Source organism: Serinus canaria, chromosome 4 (genome assembly GCF_022539315.1).
Source record: "Serinus canaria isolate serCan28SL12 chromosome 4, serCan2020, whole genome shotgun sequence".
Taxonomy (NCBI): Eukaryota; Metazoa; Chordata; class Aves; order Passeriformes; family Fringillidae; genus Serinus; species Serinus canaria.
Window position 1 is genome coordinate 53,064,154 of NC_066317.1, and position 20,815 is coordinate 53,084,968.

General features: G+C 37.1%; 1 protein-coding gene across 3 annotated transcripts in view; it reads left to right on the plus strand.

Moving 5' to 3' along the window:
- Window positions 1-20,815, plus strand: part of SEL1L3 (SEL1L family member 3) — a 32,946-nt gene that overhangs the window by 5,678 nt on the left and 6,453 nt on the right. For 2 of the 3 annotated variants that reach the window (XM_030238876.2, XM_030238877.2), the window contains exons 3-19: window positions 18-144; window positions 2,921-3,042; window positions 4,360-4,475; window positions 5,233-5,288; window positions 6,289-6,421; window positions 7,052-7,184; window positions 7,891-8,037; window positions 8,500-8,705; window positions 10,244-10,423; window positions 11,486-11,605; window positions 12,230-12,370; window positions 13,446-13,508; window positions 14,905-15,081; window positions 16,639-16,766; window positions 17,418-17,501; window positions 19,751-19,841; window positions 19,952-20,036. In XM_030238876.2, the coding sequence (XP_030094736.2) occupies window positions 18-144; window positions 2,921-3,042; window positions 4,360-4,475; window positions 5,233-5,288; window positions 6,289-6,421; window positions 7,052-7,184; window positions 7,891-8,037; window positions 8,500-8,705; window positions 10,244-10,423; window positions 11,486-11,605; window positions 12,230-12,370; window positions 13,446-13,508; window positions 14,905-15,081; window positions 16,639-16,766; window positions 17,418-17,501; window positions 19,751-19,841; window positions 19,952-20,036 (2,109 nt within the window). The remainder of the gene's footprint in view (window positions 1-17; window positions 145-2,920; window positions 3,043-4,359; window positions 4,476-5,232; window positions 5,289-6,288; window positions 6,422-7,051; window positions 7,185-7,890; window positions 8,038-8,499; window positions 8,706-10,243; window positions 10,424-11,485; window positions 11,606-12,229; window positions 12,371-13,445; window positions 13,509-14,904; window positions 15,082-16,638; window positions 16,767-17,417; window positions 17,502-19,750; window positions 19,842-19,951; window positions 20,037-20,815) is intronic. The other variant, XM_050973822.1, reaches the window with a different exon arrangement.

A 20,815-nucleotide genomic window follows, 5' to 3' on the forward strand; every position in this document is an offset into this window, starting at 1 on the left:
AAGACTGTATTTTGCAGATGGTGTCCAGATTCTCGAATTTATATATGCTTCCAGTGGGGAAAAAACAGGAATTGTGAAGAAATTTGAACAGTTTGAAAACAGAGAACTTGAGACAGTCAGACAACATCAGATTGATTATCCCATGTAAGTATAGGCAAGTAACTGAATGGGGCTGTATTTGGTTTTTGAAGGCTATAGAATGTACTTAAACTCTTGGGCTTTACCACAAATTAAAGGAATACTGCCTACTAATTTCAAAAAAGATGCAAAAGGAACCTAGTTAGCAGTTTCTTCTGCTTCCGGTTTTGGACAGGCTTAAGCTGAACCTCAGGAAGATGCTTACAGTCCGTGTTAGTGCAGTGCTGTGTAAGAGATGCCACTGAAGGTGTAACTGAATTAGGTGCAGTTAGGAGGGTGAGTTAGCTGTTACCTGCTGTCAGAATCAGACTGCTGTCTCATGACTAACTAGCCTGGGGTTTTCTGCATTACAAACAGGTCTGCATTTCTAGCACTGCAGACCAAGAGCAGAGCAGGATTTCTTGCAAGGGCAAGCAACACGAACCAGCTTTATCCCTGTAAATTCTCACTCTAGTTTATTTTGCACCTGACAAGCAACCTGATAGAATCCTGTGCCTAGATAAGTCTTCCAGCTTGAGCTCACTCCATTTCCTTCTACCATTGCTGTGTAAACTTTCCTGTTTTGACAGGAGTATAACTCCTTAGCCCCTGCACACTATTCAGTTACAGAGGAACCACTTTTGTAAGGTCATCTTGCTCTGCTCTGGTCCCCCTTCCCAAAACTGTCACAACTCTCCAGTTATATTTTGCAACTTCAGAGGAAAGAGATACATAAATCTACCTCCCTTCCACCAGATGCTCTCACCCTGGCAACATTATTACAGAAGTAGGAAATAATTACAGGAACTGGAACTTGCCTGCTGGTTTGCACTTGGCCTGTGGCCTCAAGAAGAGTGCCAAAATTACTTGCCAGAGAGTACAGGTTGCCTGCAAATTACTAGCTCTCAAACCATAACTGAAGCCATAAATACAGAGCAATTTTTAGTTCCTGGTCTCTTCTGGATGAGTGACAGCCTGCTGCTCTTTGCCCACCAACACAGTGCATTCTGCTTCTGGCACGGAGGCACTTAAGCTCTGGTGTAGAGTATATGGCATGAATTTATGCACCTTTTTGTCTGCTCCACATAGTTCTTGCCTTCAAGTGGTGTCTTCAGTGTGTTTTGTGTTGTGGTTGTGTGACAGACTGGGGTAGTTCTGTTAGGAAGAGAGTTCTTCAGTTCTTTTTCAGTTCTGTGTATGTGAGCAGTGGTTCCCCACTGTACAAAAGGTTAACAGAAGTAGATGACTAACTGAGATACTTGTTTGGCTTCAGTCAGGGATTTGTAAAGAGAGAGAGCCCGAGATACCTAACTGTTGTTTGAGCCTGCAGCAAGGGCAGGCTGGAACTGTAAGGGACTGCTCATGCTGTTTAGCATTCTGCAGCAATGGGGATATGAAATGAGTCAGCATTGTCCCAAACTCTGTCCCAAGAAATGTGTCCAGAACAAACACAGTCTCAGACTGGCAATCAAGGATTAAATGGAGACTGAGGCATTTGAGTTTGCTGTATTGGCAGAGATGGAAGTTGAAAAAATCAATATATAAGCATGAACACATGAGCAGTATTTCTAGAAGCACAGTGTTTGCCTGTAGGTCCTAGCAATCAATATACAAGTGATTGTCATTTACAAACCTTTCTGCCTCACCCATGTACCATCTCTGGAGAAAATGGTGCTATTAGCAGTTTAAAGCATAGTTTTCATTAGGGAAAACTTAATCACACTTGCATTTATTTTAAAGCAGGAGAGCAGGTTTTAGGCTTTAGTTTAGGAAAAGATACAAGGTACTTCTGTTAAGCAACGTTTTGAGAGAGTAGCAAGGCAAGCTGACCCAATCCTAAAGTATTATAAACAAATATTGACCAGTTTTTATTAATTACAGAAATGCAAAAAATTACTATCTCTTAGTAAAAGTCACTAAGAAAAGTGAACTATTTCATAGTAAAAGATATGGTAATAATTATAGTGCTTTGCTGAATTATACATTGGAGGTACAATTTTCAAAGTCATTCAGCATTGACCTAATGGCTCTGGCAATGTTACAGAAATAAGTGCGATCAAATTTCTGTTAAGAGCACAGAATCAGATTTAGTCTGGCACAGAGGAACCCCTTAAAATTAGATATTGTGATATATATTCTGCTTTAAGTGCCTCAGCCAGTTTTGAACAGAAGTTTCCAAGTACATAGTGCTGTTGGTGTTTGGTTTTTTATTTTGCACAGGTCCATAGTTTGCAGAGGCTCCATCTTTATTCATCCTGTGATACTTCTGTGACAGCTGTTCATACCTATCTGTACTGTCCAGAGGATGGACTCATCTTTAACTGCTTCTCCCAAGCATATTTTCACAGTTCACTTTTAGTACAGAAGACAAAGCCTATACGTTTTACTGGCTTTGACAATCAAGATGACAAGACCATGCATCTGGGGGTTTGGTACTGAAGACTGTGTCGGGGAGGTTGGCTCCAGTTTCTCTTGTTTGTGTTCTCAGTTCCTTGGTGGTATAGGATCTGCAAGTAGCTCTGACCTGGCTTTCTGGAGCTGATTCAGATAACACTTCCTTACTCTCCTCTTCTGTTTGTTACCACAAAAGTCTGTGGTTAGAGATCAAAGATCCAAGAGTCTTAAGTGTGGTTTTTCTGAAGAGGATTTTTTTACTGTAAAGGATTCTGCAGTGTTCTATTCTATTCTGAAGACTACATGTGTAACACAGGTTTGCTAAATCAAAGTGAAATGCATGCTTTTCAAATTATATAGAGAGCTTTCTCATCAGGAGTGGATTTTTTGTTTGGTTTTGCTCATACAGGTTCACCATTTCAATCTGGCTGTATCTACTCCATCACTGTGAAAAGGATCTATGTGGTATACTCTATTTTATTGATTCAAAAGAAATGTATGGCACTCCTGCTGTATTTCTAAATGAAGAAGGTAAGGGTTATTATTAATGGCTTTCAGAAGAGGCCTAATACAGTCTTTATTGATTTGTGCCTAGGAATAACATTTATAAAAATATATTATCAGACCTATTTTGTGAAATTGATCCCTTGCAAAATGCTTCTTTTTGACTTTAGTGTCTCAGTAGGAAAGTAGCCACAAAATTATCAGGAGAAAATGTAGTAGTTGCACAGCATCTAATCTTCACTAACTTCAGAAATGTCTTCTTTGTCAGGAGAATAGCCTGAATCTTACAGCCATGAGCATACACTGAGGTTAAACGGTCTTACCTCAATGAACAAGCTTTTTTATTATTCCTGAAGTGTTATTTTAAATTTATGTTAATTCCTATGTATATACAACATGAAATTTTTTTATAATTGGAAGTAGCTTCAGAAAAAGTCAAAGTCCTTCAAGGTCTTGCCTACATTGCACTTTTCAAGAACCAGTCTGTTTCCCCGATCCTGAAGAAAGTTAAGAGGTATCACTGTCTTAGTCTTGCAACACTTGCCGTGGGGGTCTGTTGTTGTCAGAAGAGGGCTGGGAGCTGGCTGGCAGGCTCACAGAGGAAATAAGCATGCAGAATTTAAAAGTGCACACCTGGCATTCTCATAATACATTTTTTTCAACCTTCTTTGTGAGTTTGACAACTGACCTCTGTTATTTTTGTCATTTTCATTTTCTCTGTCATGTAGCCAATTTCAATAATTAATATGTCCATTATAAACTGGATGCTTTTCTGTGAAGAACAAAAAAAATGGAAGTTACCAGCTTAATATGAGATTTGTCTGGCAAGGTTTTAGGGCCAGTTTTATTCTCAGTGTTAGACTAGATTATCATAGTAGCCTGTTCTGGTCTTAAAAGCTCAACCATGAGTGTAGCTTCTGCTGGTCCAAGAAGTGGAGGGTAGAGTCATCTTGTATTTGATCATTTCAGTCACGTGCCACCAGTTGAGTGCTGAGTGGATGCCTTCTGCTGTTTGCTGCAAGTCACAACTGCTCTCTGATATTTGACATCAACTGGGACTGTCTTAGGTTTAGTCTGTTTAGTCTGTTTAACCCAGGTTTTCAGACTGTGATTTCATGTGGGTGCCTGAGCATCAGCATCTGAGATGTGTAACTGAAATGTGGAGCACTGTCTGTGGGTCTCTCTGAGAGCTCATGTATGGCTTGGTGAGTGTCAGATTTCTGTTGTTGGTGCTGAAGAGGATGAAGAGGACAGAATCACTGTGAACAATGCATTACTAAACCCATTCTTGCTGGTAATGTTTCTGTGGTGTTTGTTTCCTTTTTCTTCCTTTTTTGCTCTCAGGTTATGTGCATATTCAGATGCATCTCATGAGAGGGGATGACCTTGCAGTGAAAACTAGCTTCAGCCTTCCTCTGAAGCAGTGGTTTCGACTGGATCTCTCCTTTAAGGGTGGACAGGTGTGCTTGCTACTGAGTTACAAACTGACAAACTCCTAAATGGCTGAGGTTGAGAGAAACACTGTAAATTGTATGTGCTCACATAGCAAAAGAATGAAAAATCTAAAACTAGAAGTTGTGAGGGGATGTTCAGACCATGCAGCTTTGGAAAATCAACATTGATTGATTGATTGATTGATTGATTGATTGATTGAGTTGGATTGTGTGCACCCTCAGCAAGTTTTTTAATGACACCGAGCTGTGGGTGTAGTTGAGATGCTGGATGGAATGGATTCCATCCAGATGGACATGGACAGGCTTGAGAGGTGGGCCCATGTGAACTTTGTGATGTTCCACAAGTCCAAGTGCAAGGTGTTGCACCTGGGTCAGGGGAATCCCAAGCACAAACATGGGCTGGGCAGAGAGTAGATTGAGAAGAGCCCTGGGGAGAAGGATTTTGGGCTGTGGATCAACAAGAATCATTGAATCATTAAGGCTGGAAAAGACCTCAAAGATTATCAAGTCCAACCTTTGACCAAACAGCACCACATCAGTTAAAACCACTGTGCTGAGTGCCACATTCACGTTTTTCCTGAACACTTCAGGGATGGTGACTCCACAATTAACATGGGCAGCCTGTTCCAGTGCTTGACAACCCTTTCAGTGAAGAAATATTTCCTAACATCCAATTTAAACCTCCCCTGGAGCAACCAGACAGTGTAATAAATGTACCCTATAACATTTCTTTTATTGTAATTAATGTTTTGTGGTCTTTTAGATCGAAGTAAGCAGTGTTGGGAAGAATTTGAGAAGACATCATCATCAATCTTTTACGTAAGCAGCATTTTCCCCTTTGTGGAGTAGTATGAGTGTGTATGTTCAGATACAGAGAATGGGAGAAGGATAGCACAAGTTTGTAACTGAGATTCTAATTGATTTTGAAAATGCCTGTGGTCTTTTTCTGCACTATGCTTTCAAAACCAGTTTGCTTTATTGTGCTTACATTAAGCATGAGCTGAATATTTTTGTTAATGCCATGAGTTAATGTGGTGTATGATCTAGTCTAGTACTAGATGATAACCCTCACTAAAAACTGATTGGCAGGTCAGTGGCATTAAGATCAGTCTTCAGATGAACTTGTGGCCTTACTGAAGTCTAGTTTTACTGTTGCTGTGAGAGATTGTATTTCACCAGGGAAATTCTTACTTGCTTTGCTTTGTTAGAGAGCAAAATTTCTACCCAAAATATTTGTACTCTGTCCTTTAGTCTATGCAAATGAATATTTTTTAAATGGATTTTTAATTGTTTTCTCTCACTATAGTTTAGAACGGGCTCTTTCTTGTGCAAATAATTAAAAATGCCACTGTTAATAAGGGAAATACGTAACAGTGAACTGCATGACAGACTTCGGGATTGTTCCTTCTCTGTTAGGCTTTAAATCCAGAAATTGATAAGTTGCAGATAACTCTAGGAGATAAATAACTTAAATTTTCATATGGTGATTTTAGAAAATCAGCAAAAAGGAAAGGTGGAACTGAAAAAAATGAGCTTAAGTAATGATGCATATAATATCAAAAGAAACTTACAGGTCAGAAAAATAAAACACCCATGCTGGTTTAATATGTTTGTAGGCAAGGAATTTGTTAAATTTACTCCATAATTTGTCACACTAAATTGCAGAGTAAGTTTTGAAAATAATCAAATTACAAAAGAAGGAGATACTTGGAATAAGCTTAAGACCATCAGTTGCAGAAATTCTGAGAAATACTAGTTTCTCTTTCTTCTTTCACAGTACCTCTAGATAGTCAGCTTACTTCTCTTTCATGTTCTCAAGTTTTAGGGAAGATTTCTATTATGATGACACTGCTGGATACTTCGTTCTTGGAGGCAGTGGGTACGTAAATGGCATTGAAGCGTTCTTTGGACCTGTGAAATACTATCGCCTCAATGTGCTGGAAACAGAACAGGTGAGCAAGAGCACTACTTGGAATGCTGAAATATTAGCAGCCAACTGTGACTATATTTTAGTTTTTCAGATGGAGTGCTCATCAAGTGATAAACTAGCTATGAAGCACAATAGTATCTGGGAACATATGTCATATATGATAATTTTCTGTTGAAATCTAGCAATATTAGTTACCCTTTCAAATGCTAAAAGATAATACTTTGGGAAGTGAGAGTGTAAAGCAGTGTTTGTAGATCTATATTTAATCATATTGATATAATAATATTAAATATATATTTAATATATTTAATATTTTCACTATTGCTTTGTTCCCAGATTTTCTGATGATACAGTGTTGGATATCTTTGATTAAGCTGTGGTTTTGATGAAACTGATGGTAAAAGTCACATGGGTTTGGTCAGTTTTGGAAATTCATCTGTGATTTTTGGATTATGCTGACCATTTAAATAGACAGTGGTCTCCTGGGGCCAGCATCAGGCTGTCTGACACACTAACATGGTGTGCCAGATAAGCTGATGGTAGCAAACAATCTGTTTCCTTTTGTTATTTGTGTACATTGCATCTTTCTAGTTGAGCGTACACAACAACAGATACTGGGGATTCCATTTATCCATCATTTGCCTTTTTACAGATTTCTAATCCTCTTCATGACAAAGACACAGTGGAACAAATTGAACTTTACTACGAGAGTTGTATGGACGTTCAAGAAATAGTTTATGATTACAGATATATTGTAAGGCAAGGTGAAAAAACACACAGAAGTTGTAAGTATTGATCTCTGACATGAATTTTGAACTGTCATCTTTGGAGATCTGTTTTCTTTCCTTTAGCAATCTGGATATTGATCATCAAAAGTAAAATTAAATTCAGCCATAACAAGAAAAAAATGCAATTTGAAGAGTTTAGTCTCGTTACTGGTAGCTAAAACTGGGGTTTTGTCCCTGCAAATACTTTTGTGTCATGGAATAAAAACTTACTTAAATCATCTTGATATGTCTTCTCGAATAAGACAGGTGCCTAAAGGGACAAAGAAATACTCTCAAGCTTTCATGTATGCTATGCAATTTCCTTTCCTCCATTTCATTTTCAAAATTACCCTAAAGGAAAATGAGTGGATTTTGCTAGAATGTTTCTGCCACAGTTGCCTAACATTATATAGTCAACAGGTTTCTATGAAAGTGTCCACTTGGGTGAAAGGAGAATGACATAGCTTAAATATTGTGCTGAAAGCTAGCTTATGTTTCTCATTTGAATTCAATTGAATGTGTTGTGACCAGAGTATGGAAGAAGAAATCTAAATGTATTTGTAAGTGGCCTGTGCTAGCTGGGTGAGTTTTTAGCTTTGTGTTAAGGGTGTGCTCATCCTGTCCATGAATGTTTAGTTTACTAAAAAAATTTTTTTTCTGTCACAAACTTCTTTTCAAGACCAAAAATTCAGCTTTCATGTCTTAAATATGTTGCTTTCCCTAGGTTACTATGAAAACTATTATTTTGAGCTGATTCACAAATATGGAGAAAAATCTAAATGTGATGCTTTCATGTGGGGAAAAGAGCTCAGGGAAAAGTACCACACTTTGTTCAAACTCTTACAAGAGATGGATTTCAGTAGTCCAGATGGTAATCATGTTTCTTTTTTTAAATTGTTCTTAAATAACTCAACAATAACAATAAATAACAATATTTGTTGTGTGTTTTAGTATAATTTGGCTTAATGTGTTATACTTTTTTTTTCATATTAGCTAACTTTATAAAGGAGTGTTAAGTGGCTTATATGTTGCAATATGCTGCAGATGGAAGGATGGCTTACTAGGTAGAAAGAATCATCGAAATATCCTTATGTTTTTAGTGGTTATTTACTTTGAGATGGCCATTTGGATTTTTTTTCACCCTTCAGTAATTATTCAGTTATTGTTCAGTAATACTTTATTTCTCTAGGAATTTTGTCTTCATTGAGAATACATTCAGCTTGAGAAATAACAGAATCTATTATTCTGTCTGTTACTCAGTTTCTGGGGAAATTGGTTCCTAATTTTAACTCTTACAACAACTGTGTGTTCTTTATTTTATTTTTGGTGTTAGAAGATGGAAGTGATACAGTTGTAGAAGTTGGCCGGAGGATATTTGAGAAGGTTGTGAAAGATCTGTCCAGTGCCAATGGCCTCAGCAATTTGGGCTCCTCTGTCCCTCTCCTGGTGGATTCCAGTTGTTGTGGATACCATAAGGCTTCCTATTTCCTTGCAGTTATATTTGAAACAGGTCTTGGTGTGCCTGTGGATCGTATAAAGGTACTATATTTATAGGTGCTGTTGTGTCTGTGACATGAATTACCTTTAAAGACAGTTAAGAAATGGGATGATCCATTGAATTAAAAGAAAGTGAAATGGCCCTCAGATCCAGGTGGTTGAAGGGATTCTCCAATAAAGCTACTAATAAATCCCTTGATGGCAGTGATATCTTGATGAAAGCCTGATGGTGGAAATCTTTATCCTGCTCAAGCAGAACAAGAACATCAGTGATACAGTAAAGATCTAAAAATGGCAGTAAAGTGAAGAGCATAGAAAGTACTGCTTTTCCTAGTCACTGTGGAGCCAGAATGAGGAAGAGCCCTTGAGTCACCCACAGGAATTTGAAGACAGGTAGGAAAAAAGTCCCAGATCAGGCAAATCTAAATTTGAAAAGTTGCATAGTACAGTCAGGAAAGAAGTCTGATTTTAGAGTGTGCAAAAATGTGACACTGTGTATATTGTGGTGAAATGAGCAAGGGTAACCATAGTAGAACAGTTTTCTTCTATAAAAAAAGTGACTGTACTTCAACTGAGCAACTGCAGAGTTTGAGAACTCATGAGACCTGAGCTTGCAAATGACTGAAATGTTTCAATGTGTTCTACGTCAAATAAAGGAAAGGTGTTTATATGTCAGGGGAAGGAAGAAGGCGACACTAAAATTGCCAGCAGATATTTAATTGTGGTACAATAATAATAGTAAAATATAAAACACTCATAAAGAATAGCAGATCTCTCTGTTGTGGTTAGAGGACACTAAATCAGAAGAACCTCTTACAGGCCAATCAGAGACAAAGCTCACCTGCAATTCTTCAAAACCAAGAAACCTTAGACAGGAACCTTTTTTGTACCCTAATTATAGAGCATACAGTGCTTATTATGGAGGCTAAGTAATTTCATCATTGGATCTGCTTCAGGTAGTGCAGGAAACAATTTAATATCCAGCACAGATGGGACACCATTGGTTTTCTTACTGTGCAGGTGAAAAATAATAGTAGTGCTGAAATTTTTTTTTGCAAATGTGTGGTGCATAGACCAATTAAGATGTATCTCAGGGGAGATTTGTGCTGAAACCTTATCAGCCATAGATTCCATCCGACTAGTCCTGTCAGATCCCTAGGGTAAGATTCTCAAATACTGTTTGTTAGCTTCCATATGTTTCCACAGAATTTAGTGTGAAAACTCCAGCTGGCATCGGTGGGACTGGTTAAGTCTCTGCTGAGTATAAAAAGTGTCAGAGTGTAAACAACACCATAGTAAAATGACATTAAAAAGCTGCTGCACATTTAGTGATGACAGAATAAATGCAATACTTGAAAAGTATTTAGAGCCTAGTTTTTCTTTCCAGTGTTTCTGTGCAAACATAAGACACTTTGACTACTTTATGGGCTGTGTTTGCTTCTGTAACTGTGTTTACATAATACAGCTAGTATATCAGCTACCAGAATGAACATTCCCTGTAAATTTCTTAGGAAGTGCTTAACTTGTGAGATGTGCAGTGAATTCACTCTTGTTTATGTCTGTTGATTTTTGCCCTATAGGGACTGTTATATAGTTTGGTTGGTGCTCAGGGGAATGAGAGACTTTCTGTGATGAATCTTGGCTATAAACATTACCAAGGGATTAATAACTATCCACTTGATTTGGAGCTGTCTTATGCTTATTACAGCAATATTGCAATAAAGACATCCCTGGATCAACACAATATAAAAGGGGAACAGGTAAAAAAATTATAAGTGTATCTGAATTTTTTTCTGTGCAAGTTATTTTTCATATTCTTATTATATGACCAGAAATTTTTGTCTTGATTTACAAATATTGGCTCATCTGATTTGTGTCCCTGTCTCTAGCAGGGGTGTTGGACTAAATGGTCTTTACAAGTCCCTTCCAGCCCAAATCATTCTATGATCCAATGATTGTTACAAAATCCCCCAAATTATATGTAGGTATCATTACTGTTTTTCTTAGGAAGGGGGAATCAAAATCAATATCAGACTCAAATCCTCAGAATTGTCCACAAGCCTGTCTTTTATTAAAGTCCAAGCTTTATTCTTGGCCCCTGAATCCTCACTCAGACTTTTAATTATTAATATAATTGTATGTGTTTATTTAGCAATTGATCTGCTGTTTCAATAGACAGACATCATGAAGTTCCTGCAAAAGATGAATTGTCCTCTCCATACTTTAACCTTTTCTATAATCAAAGTAATTACTTGGTTGTTAAATAGTTATCTGATAAAGTTACCATAAAATAATTTCAGAACAGGCTGCTAACAGGAGGTAAAACAACTTTAAGAATTGTCAAGGTAGGTTAGTGCTAGAATCCTGGTTTATCAGAAAGCATGATTATTATACAAAAATAGAGAGATTCTAATTGCTGAAGAACTAAAAGCTGGCAGACTTACCTAGAGACTTACCTAGATGAGAGTGCTGTGGGTCAGGTCTTCATCAAACTTTCTGCCAGTCTTTTTTTAATCTTTTGAAAGAGATTTCTATAGAAATATTAAAGCATTGAAAGACTTAAATACACTTTTTGTCATTTTTAAAACCAAAAGATGGTTTGGGTTTGGTTTTTTTTCAGTTGTTGGTGTCTTGGCATATTGTTCCGGTGTATATTGGACTTACAGTTTTTTACAGTGATGAGAATTTTAAAATCCAGAACTGATCATGAATTTTTAGGGATAAGCAGGACATGGACAACATTTTCATTTTGATAGCAGATGTAGAAATCCATTGTGAAATTCATGCAGATGTTAATTTTTTTCTGTTCACCTACTCTTCAGGCATTTGTTGAAACTATAAGACTGATGGATGATGAGCTGCTAAAAGCTCAAACAAAAGAAAATGGTGATGTCTTTATGTGGTTAAAACATGAAGCAACAAGAGGAAATGCAGCTGCACAGGTATAAAGCAATAAATTTCACCATTCTTGGTTTTAGACACATTTAGGAATGTACATCTATAGACCATGTAGGAAAGTTGCAGCTGAAAGCAGAGAGACTTTCCTCCTTCCACCCAGAATTGTTTCTTTATTCCAAGCCTGGACTACTTCTCATGTTCCTGTTCAATAATATCCAATAACCATGCAAAAGCCATAACAATGATGCAAGGCAGAAGGGAAGAGTCTTCAAGTCTTGGCAACCTCCTTCTCTGATCCTTTTCCTTGGCTTTGTATTTGATACATTGCAATTACTGCTGCTCATCTGAGACCAGTAGCAGTATATTTTAATACTGAGCCATTACAAACATCAAATTTGTCTGTCACTTACCTCTGCACTTAAATCAATCCAGACTCTATGATACTGACAGCGTTAAAAATAAGCCTGCTGGAGAGTTAGCATCAGTGCATTCCACCACTGAAAAGCTCTCTGAATATTTCTGTTAACCAGTTGTTTTCAAACTGTTGAGGGTGTATACTAGTTTCTTCTGATATTTGAAATGCATCTAAGCCTGCAAAAGTCTGTTTCTGCAATTTCAGTTTCAATACCAGCATTTATAGCATTACTACTTAAGTTGTTTTCTTTTAGCAACGTTTGGCTCAGATGCTGTTTTGGGGCCAACAAGGAGTGGCAAAAAATCCTGAAGCTGCAATAGAATGGTATGCAAAGGGTGCAATAGAAACAGAAGATCCAGTGTTAATATATGATTATGCCATTGTGTTGTTTAAGGTAAGTCGTATTTCATGTTTTCACTTCAAAACAGTCATTCCTTTAACATGATGTTTTAAGTTATCTGCAATGACACATGGTAAGAGTGTATACAAGTGCTTTAGATTTACTCTGAAAATCACTCAATAGGTATGAAGCTAATGTTGATTTTTACCAAAAAGAGGCACAAAAATTTTTAAAAGAGCAAGTTAAAAAGAATCTTACTTTATTCCTCTCCATATTCATGATCAAAATACCGCCCAAATTGTGAATCCTAATTTTTCCTAATGTCTTGTCACCTCAAGAATCCAACCAGCTAGTAGGCATAGGCTTTGGTGCAGAGGTGTAGGTAAAAGTTTGATCCTTTCTTAGAATGCCCTTTATTTGGATGGTTTTTTAGTTGGGATTAAATTATTGCTGCATGCATTTAGTTTTTCCCTGCTAGAAACAGTAGACAGAAGATGCTAATCTGAAGCAGGTCCTCACCTGAGTCAAATAAGGTGTATCAGCTAAGTGATGTCACCCATAAGACATTCAAGCACTAAAGCTTATGTGGTGAGGAACTGCTTGGTCTTCATCTTATTCCTTTGACAGTGGAGGGTTTTTCTCTAGAAAATGCTTGCTTAAGTTTTGCTTGTGTCAATTTTGAGCACACATAATTTTTTACCTGTGTCTGGAATTATTTTACGTGGACATCATAAGCATGACATCTGTGCATTTCCTCTAGAGACACTCTAACATCCTTTTTCAGGAGACCTGAGAGCTCTTACTCACTGCCAAACTGTGTACAACCTGTGCCCCTTTAAATGCTATTTATTCTTCCTTAGTTGCTCAAACTTGAAGATCTGTGATATTATTTACCCATAAAAATCACTTGAATATACTGGTGTAATAATATTTCCAGGCTGAATCACTGAGATTTTGTAAAGCTGTGGAGGAAGAATGAACACAAAGCTGCTTGTTTTGTTGTAATTAAAGCTGAATGACACTTAGTAGATAATAGTATCAATATTAAAAGGCATTTTGGATGCACTTAGGTGAATTTTTATCAGCCTGCATTTGTGAACAGTGATTGTTTCACATATCCGTTTCCTAGGGTCAGGGTGTGAAAAAGAATATAAAACTCGCATTGGAATTGATGAAGAAAGCAGCAGCCAAGGTAAAATGCAATAAATATTTTACTGTAGTAGTTCTGTACTAATGGCTAATAACTGTGAACTCTGCCTGTTACCATAATTCTGTGTCATACTGCTTGCTTCTTCCGGTATTATCACCATGAATGGTGAAAGCCTTATTTGCCCAAGTTGGGAGACTAGACCACTCAAAATCAGCCAAAATTTCTGTGAAAGAAAAAAAAATTCTCTCTACTTACATTTTTTGGAACGTGATGTTAGTTTAGCAATTATTGACTGAATATTTGATCCAAGAATATGTTTTTGCCTCATATTCCCAGGCATAAAGGGAGAGGACCTGGATGTTCCAAAGTCTCCTGATTTATTTCCATAGTAGAGAGAAACATTGAGCACCACAGAGCAGAGGAGCCTCACTCCATTTAATGATCTAGGAAAGCCAGGTTACCCAGGCCATGATCTGGTCCTTAGAATAAAAAGGAAAGAGTGCCTAGACCTTGAATACATTCCTAGTTCTTAGAACGAGAATTTGTTAAATTTCTGATTATGACAGTAGGACTTCTCTGCTGACCACCATCAGAAAAGATTTGTGCCAATTCTGGGATTCCTTTGAAACAAGAGAGGCTATCTGTTCTACTGCCTGTTTGGGAAAGGCTTAAATAAACTGAGAGGCTTTTATGATGTGATCAACATACCTTTGATTCAGGATCTGAGGAACAGCTTCCTGAAGATTCCTGGAGACATCAATTTCCTTACTGTCCTTGAACTCAAACACTTGGGTTCTTGTGCTCCAATGCACATTTTCTATACAGAAACAACATCATAATTATTGAAAAGTTTAATGGCTTTTGCATTTTAATGTGCAAGTTAGTAACATTGCTGGCATACTTACAGCCCCATATGATCCACCAGTTTATGCAAGGAAGTGGTGACTCATTGCAACTATAAAAACTGTCTCAAGATTTTCTCTTGAGCCAAGATGCAAAGATGCAACTTAGTAATAGCAAGTAGCAATATTATAAGCTGATCTGTATGATGTTGGTGATATGCATTTTGAAAGCAGCCTTACAAAGTTCTGTGTACTTTGCTTTCTATTTATTCTGAAGGAAATGTTCTAGTTTAAAAGAAGTGGGTTTTTTGATTGCTAATCTTGTCAACCCATTTCTGGGAGTTCACAAGAACAAGGGTCCTGTTTGGCTTTGAAGAGGAGATGGGGAAAACTAGTCACAGTTTGTTCTTGTCAACAAGTGAAAGTCATGGCAGAGACTGTAGAATAAGGTGACACTGGGGTCTTATTCCTCACTCTGTATACAAGGCCACAGAGAAAAGTAGTGGGGGACAAAAAGCTTTATAACCTCTAGTCCCAGAAGTGACAAAAAGCAGAGTCAAATGTGTGACCTGAGACTGCTCTTCTCCTTCCCTAAGGGCTTGCCCCAGGCAGTGAATGGATTAGGATGGTATTACCACAATTTTAAAAGAGACTACAGAAGAGCTGCCAAGCACTGGTTAATTGCTGAAGAATTGGGAAATCCAGATGCATCATACAACCTTGGTGTCCTATATTTAGATGGGATTTACCCTGGAGTACCTGGTAGAAATCAAGTGAGTAAATATTTAATGGTACTATTTCTTACATTAGGGCCCTATTTAGAAGATTCTGCCTCATTCTTGAGATTGCTCTGTTCACCCTAAGTTAGATTTTGATACTTTTTATCATAAAGAAGGATTTTAATGGGGATTCAGTCAGATTGCTGTGTTTCTCAAATATCTCAGTCAAAATTATATGCATGTGTTTGTATTCTTTTAATTTAGAAACAAAACAGGTGCAGGTTTTACTCCTTCCAGTGACAGCAGCCAGGAAGCATAGTGTGTGCTCTCACATCATGTGAGAGCACACACTATGCTTCCCAATCTAAAACTGAGACCTTTCGGGTTCTCAGTTTTAGATTGGGAAGTTTATAGGGAAGGCATTCCACAATAACTGAAAAAAGCACAATCTTGTCCCTGAACCCATGAACAGCTATGCTACATTCACATAGCTTCTGTGAGCCTCAGAGCTGCAGTGAGAGGCCTCCAATTCAGACTTGAAAATGTAGCTATTTCATACAGTCCTGGTAGATGGCAGTATTTTGTTTTTCTGTGACAGAACCCATTAACATAGGTGCAAAATTATTTTTCCCCTAATAGGAATGGTCTACTTTATTTATATTTCTTTTAATTAACTTGGAAGAAGTGTATGAACAGCAGCAAAAATGTAGTGAAGTAGATTGCAATAAATGCTGTCAGACCTCATATTAGAGCTAAAAAATGTTTCCAGTGTGGCCTTTGAGTCCTGAGATCTGGATATACTCCAGACAATGAGCATTTCTGCTGCCAACAGCAGCAATGCTCACCAACATGTGCATCTGGCAAACACATTTTCCTTCCCTGGGGATCCAAAAACACATTTCACAGTGGACTGATTATAAGAGTACACCTAAAAATGCCCAGGTTTCTTTACTCATCAAAGCCAATGGCAAGAAGGAGTGTGTAGTCCATGCTCACTAACAGCAAGCATATACTGATGGTTAAAAATTTCCTGAAATAAATTATTTTGGGTTGTATGCTGGTTTGGTTTACTTTACCAATTACTATTCCTGAGGGTAAAATGTGGAGCCACACAGCTTTCCCATTTCTGTAGCTTTGGTCCTGCTTACTCCATCTGTGTTATCTTTTATAAACCAGTTTCAAAGATTTGAGCACTGTAGTTGTGGTCTGCTGAACATACAGAGTTGCTGCTGCTCCACAGCCTTATTTGGCATCACTCATTCTGTTCTCCAGGATGCCTTAATAATCTTCCTACTAGTGAATAACCAATTTTACTTTTGTCAGTGCATGCAAGACTTTTGTGTCAGTGAGCGTTAGTTAAACATTTAGACACTTTTCTGTTTGTTGTTCCATATATTACCCAAATACATGTTTTTCAAAGCTTTCTCTAGCCTAAACTATTAAAAATTTAGAAGAATTAATTTCATCTAAGTACACTAACAGTAGTTAAACTATCTTACCCTCATTAACCAGCTACCTATTTTTATTCCTATGATGAACAGGGTCCTGAAGAAGAAATCTCAATAAAGGTTATTAATGCAGAGTTGCTAATTGTGTCTTGTTTCTTCACAGACAGTTGCTGCACGCTATTTCTATAAAGCTGCCCAAGGAGGGCACATAGAAGGGACTTTGCGATGCTCTCTCTATTACATCACAGGAAATATGGAAGACTTCCCTAGAGATCCAGAAAAAGCTGTCATGTAAGTAAGGAAACCATTTCTAAAAGGAGAATATATTTCTGATGTGATTATTTTGATTATTAGTGATTTTTAAGTCCGTGGCTTTATTCCTTGTACTTCACAGTGCAAGGAATAAAGCCATTACCCCCATGGCAAAAAGTTCTTCTGCAGTAATACTTGATTTGAATGAGTATGTGTATTATTTAGATGACCAGTAGATTTTAAGAGATGTTGAATACTTTTACTACTTCTTTTTTTCCAGAACAACTCAGAGAGATTGTATCAAACAACTCTGAAAGGTTGTATCTAACAAAGCCACACTATGTTTTTTATTTTCAAGAAATATTGGTGATGTGGTAGAATTGGCATTTTGCATCAAAACTAGGCAGATAATTTTTGGTAGCACCTATTAACTTATGTTTGTTTTCTTAAAAAACATTGCTGAGATAAAAACATAGGATGTCTCTAATACACTTATAGAGATGAATGGACTTCATGTTCTCAGTCAATTGTCACAGGATTGATGCAGTGACTACTGTTAAATTCCATAGTTTGTCTTACAGAAGAAGTTAGGTGGTGATCCCATATCCTTTTGTGTTCTTAGAGTCTATGTCAGTTGGGATAACATTACTGGACCATGACCATTCATTTTTCGTTTTTTCTATTCCACAGCTGGGCAAAACACATTGCAGAGAAGAATGGCTACTTAGGTCATGTAATCAGAAAAGCTCTCAATGCTTATCTGGAGCTTTCATGGTACGTTTCTTCTCTTCTCTATATTTTCTATTTTTCACTTACTTTATAGCAAAATAAAATAATTAATAATGGGCCATCACTGCAAAGAAAAAAAAAGCAGTAGCACTACAAAAATCAGGTGCAAATCATCCATTGACATAAAGGGAAGGAGGAGCTGACCCAAAATGTAAGTCAACAGTTCTGACAGAATCAAGTGAAAAACAAGGAGTTTGTAGTGTGAAATAGTTGTATCAACTGTGGTTCTCATCCCATAATATTTGTGTAATGTGCACTGGATTAACCAGAGGAACACCTTTCACTTTTACTATTCTCTCTGTAACAAATCTTGTATTTTACCTTCTCTCTTCTGTATATTTCTGTGTCATGAAAAGTCCAGGTGCTGGATTAGATTTGTTGGGTTTTCTGTGTATAGTTAATAATGTCTTTTGTGTAAGTATAATAGGGGGCTATAATATCCAATGAGCCAGTCAAGAGATTTCAAAATATTGTCGAGGTTAATGCTCCATCCCAGCAGCCTCTGTAGGCATGACCATCAGATATTGTGTGTGCAAACATCAGACTGTCATATATGATTAAAACAAGGGCTCATTTAGTCCTGCAGCTTCCCCCTGTAAGTACTGAATTAGTGCTTCAGGCTAGGGAGATCTACAAGAAACTGTCAATGGACTGTTCTGGAATAACCCATTCCTAGAAGAAGTGTCATTTCACTCAGTCCATCACAGACATTTCTTCTTAGACTTGAATCCACTTCTGAACACTGCAAACCTCTGTTGATATTTTTGTAGTGTATTCTGTTGTGCAAGCCTGTGACTCTGCCCAGCTCACTTTGCAGTCCACAAGTAGATGACAGGTAGAGCATAAATATTCCAGAAAGTCTGGGCTCAACAGCTAGTAGGGAAAATCTGGAGTCCTACTTGAGATGCCAGGGTGTAAATTGCATATGTATAAATTGTTGCACTGCCAGTCCATCCAAGTAATGTGTGTTCTTCAGTCATTGTTTGCAGACACATATTTTACACATCTGTCTGTCAGGGTAGTTTGATCTTCAAAGACTGATGCAAAGGCTGTAAATGTAATTTCTTCTCTTACTTGCCCTTTGAGACTAAAGGATCAACCAATTTCCTAGCTTTCCCTTGAATACCTTCTGTAGTCTCAGGTCACTCTTGTACTAGATGTTTTTACAGGGCAAGTACAAGGAATAATTTGTAATCATGCAGAAATATCTGGATAACAGGAGATTACACTTGCTAGTTCTGTAAGAGCAACTGCTTTCACAATTTGATTTGAAGTGGTTTTGCTTAGGCAGCTACTCTTGAAGTCAAATTTGTATTTGACCATATCTTCCAGTTAGCTTCCAGTTAAACAAGCCTTTGAACCCTGAAACTTGCCATGGTTTTTACCTTTGTGTTTTGGAGAAAATCATTGGCAGCCCTACTCTTTAACAGGAAACTTCAGAAGGAAAAAAGTACACCAAGTGGGGTTTTTTATTGTTTTGGGTTTTTAAAACTGCACACTTGATTTTAAAGACTTCTTCTTAATTTTAAATGCGTAGTCTTCATAGTATGGAGTAGATGAGTGGCAGAGAATATGAGAGATGCTCTCATCTAGTCAGAATACTGAATTGCTATACTACAAATGCAATATAAAGTTTTACTACTTGCTTTACAGTCAGTTAGACGCATAAAGTCCTTAGAGGGACAGAGACTGTTTTTCTATTCATACATTCAAATATAAAGAGAGACAAATTCTTTTTCAAAAAGCTCTGTCTAAAAAGACAAGAATAAGACAAGTCACATAAGTGAAAGGTAAAGCATACCAAAGAAATACTCAGATGAATGTTAGACAGATACATACACAGCCAAGTTAATTATAGATTTTCTTTAAGTAGAGTCTTTTAAGAACATTTTATCTGAAGCATTTAAATAGAGAATTGAGCTTAGTATCAATTCTTCTTTCCCATCAGTCTGGCACTTAGAGTAAACACACACTGGAGCCAGTAGCTTCAATGCAAGAGGAAAAGGGCTGCAAATTCTTGAGATGCAGCATGGCAGGTTACACCAAGCATTGCCTGTATATGTCGCTGTTGCATGCATTTCCCAGCCTCTTGCTTTTAAACTTTGTACCAAAATTTTGCTCGTAGGCAATTTTATGCATTTGTTTAGTGCTTTTGGTTTTTGTTTTTTTAACTGTAAGTAAAATGCATGTTATTTTTGTAAGGTTTTTCATTAATTTATTTTATCCAACATTAGGCATGAAGCTCTGCTGCATTACATTTTAGCAGCTGAAACTGGGATTGAAGTGTCACAGTCAAATTTAGCACACATCTGTGAAGAAAGACCAGTGAGTAAATGAATTCACAACTCATTATCCTGAAAGGACCCTTGTTAATGATAATGTGTGCCATTAGTCTCTTACCTGGGATATGAATGAATCAATTATTTTCTTTATAGGACCTAGCAAGAAAATACCTAGCAACTGATTGTGTCTGGAGATACTACAATTTCTCAGTTTCTCAAGTCAATGCTCCATCATTTGGTATGGATAAAGTATTCTTTCTAAATTTTAATGTTACTTTTTTTTTTTAATTTCACAGACTGCATTTGTCACAACTTCTATGTGAGTAAGCAGGTTGAGGGAGGGAAGATTAATTCCTGCTAATCATACATTGCTTTTTCATGTTTTGATAGGAATATCAGGGTAATTAAAAGTAATTAAAGTGTTTTATTTCAGCACAGGTTTTTTGAAAATTTCCTTTTTATTGCATTAAATGGCTAAAATTTTAATAAAATAAAAAAGCTAGGCCCTGAGGAAGGGCTAGATATTTAGGAGTCTGAGCAATCTTGACTCAAAGTTTAAGGAAAAAAAAAGCAGTAGACTTTAGGAGCTCGTGCCCTTTGGTTTATCTAAGGGAAAATCCAAAAGCAAATATACTTCCATATCATAATTGAGTCATGAGAAACTAATAAAGTCTAAGAGATTCCTTATCTAATTTAATATTAGTTTTCCTCTTAGGGTACAGAGTTTATCAACATTAGTAGAGCTTACCTTGGAGAGCTAAAGGATTCTCTAAGGTCTATTTGCAAATAAGTTACATTCCTCAGGCCTTAAATTTTACTACACCTAGGGCTTCAATAGCTAAGTCATTTTGGTGTATCTGGAAGCTTTACTGAATATTTGAAAACATTGATCTGATTGTCTCACAGGAGCACTTCAGTCATTTGTAACAAGTGTGGGGAAAAGTGGAGTGTAAAAATAATTCATGCTATTCATTTAAATACACAGTGTGGGAAATTTAAAAGTTGGAAACTGAATAC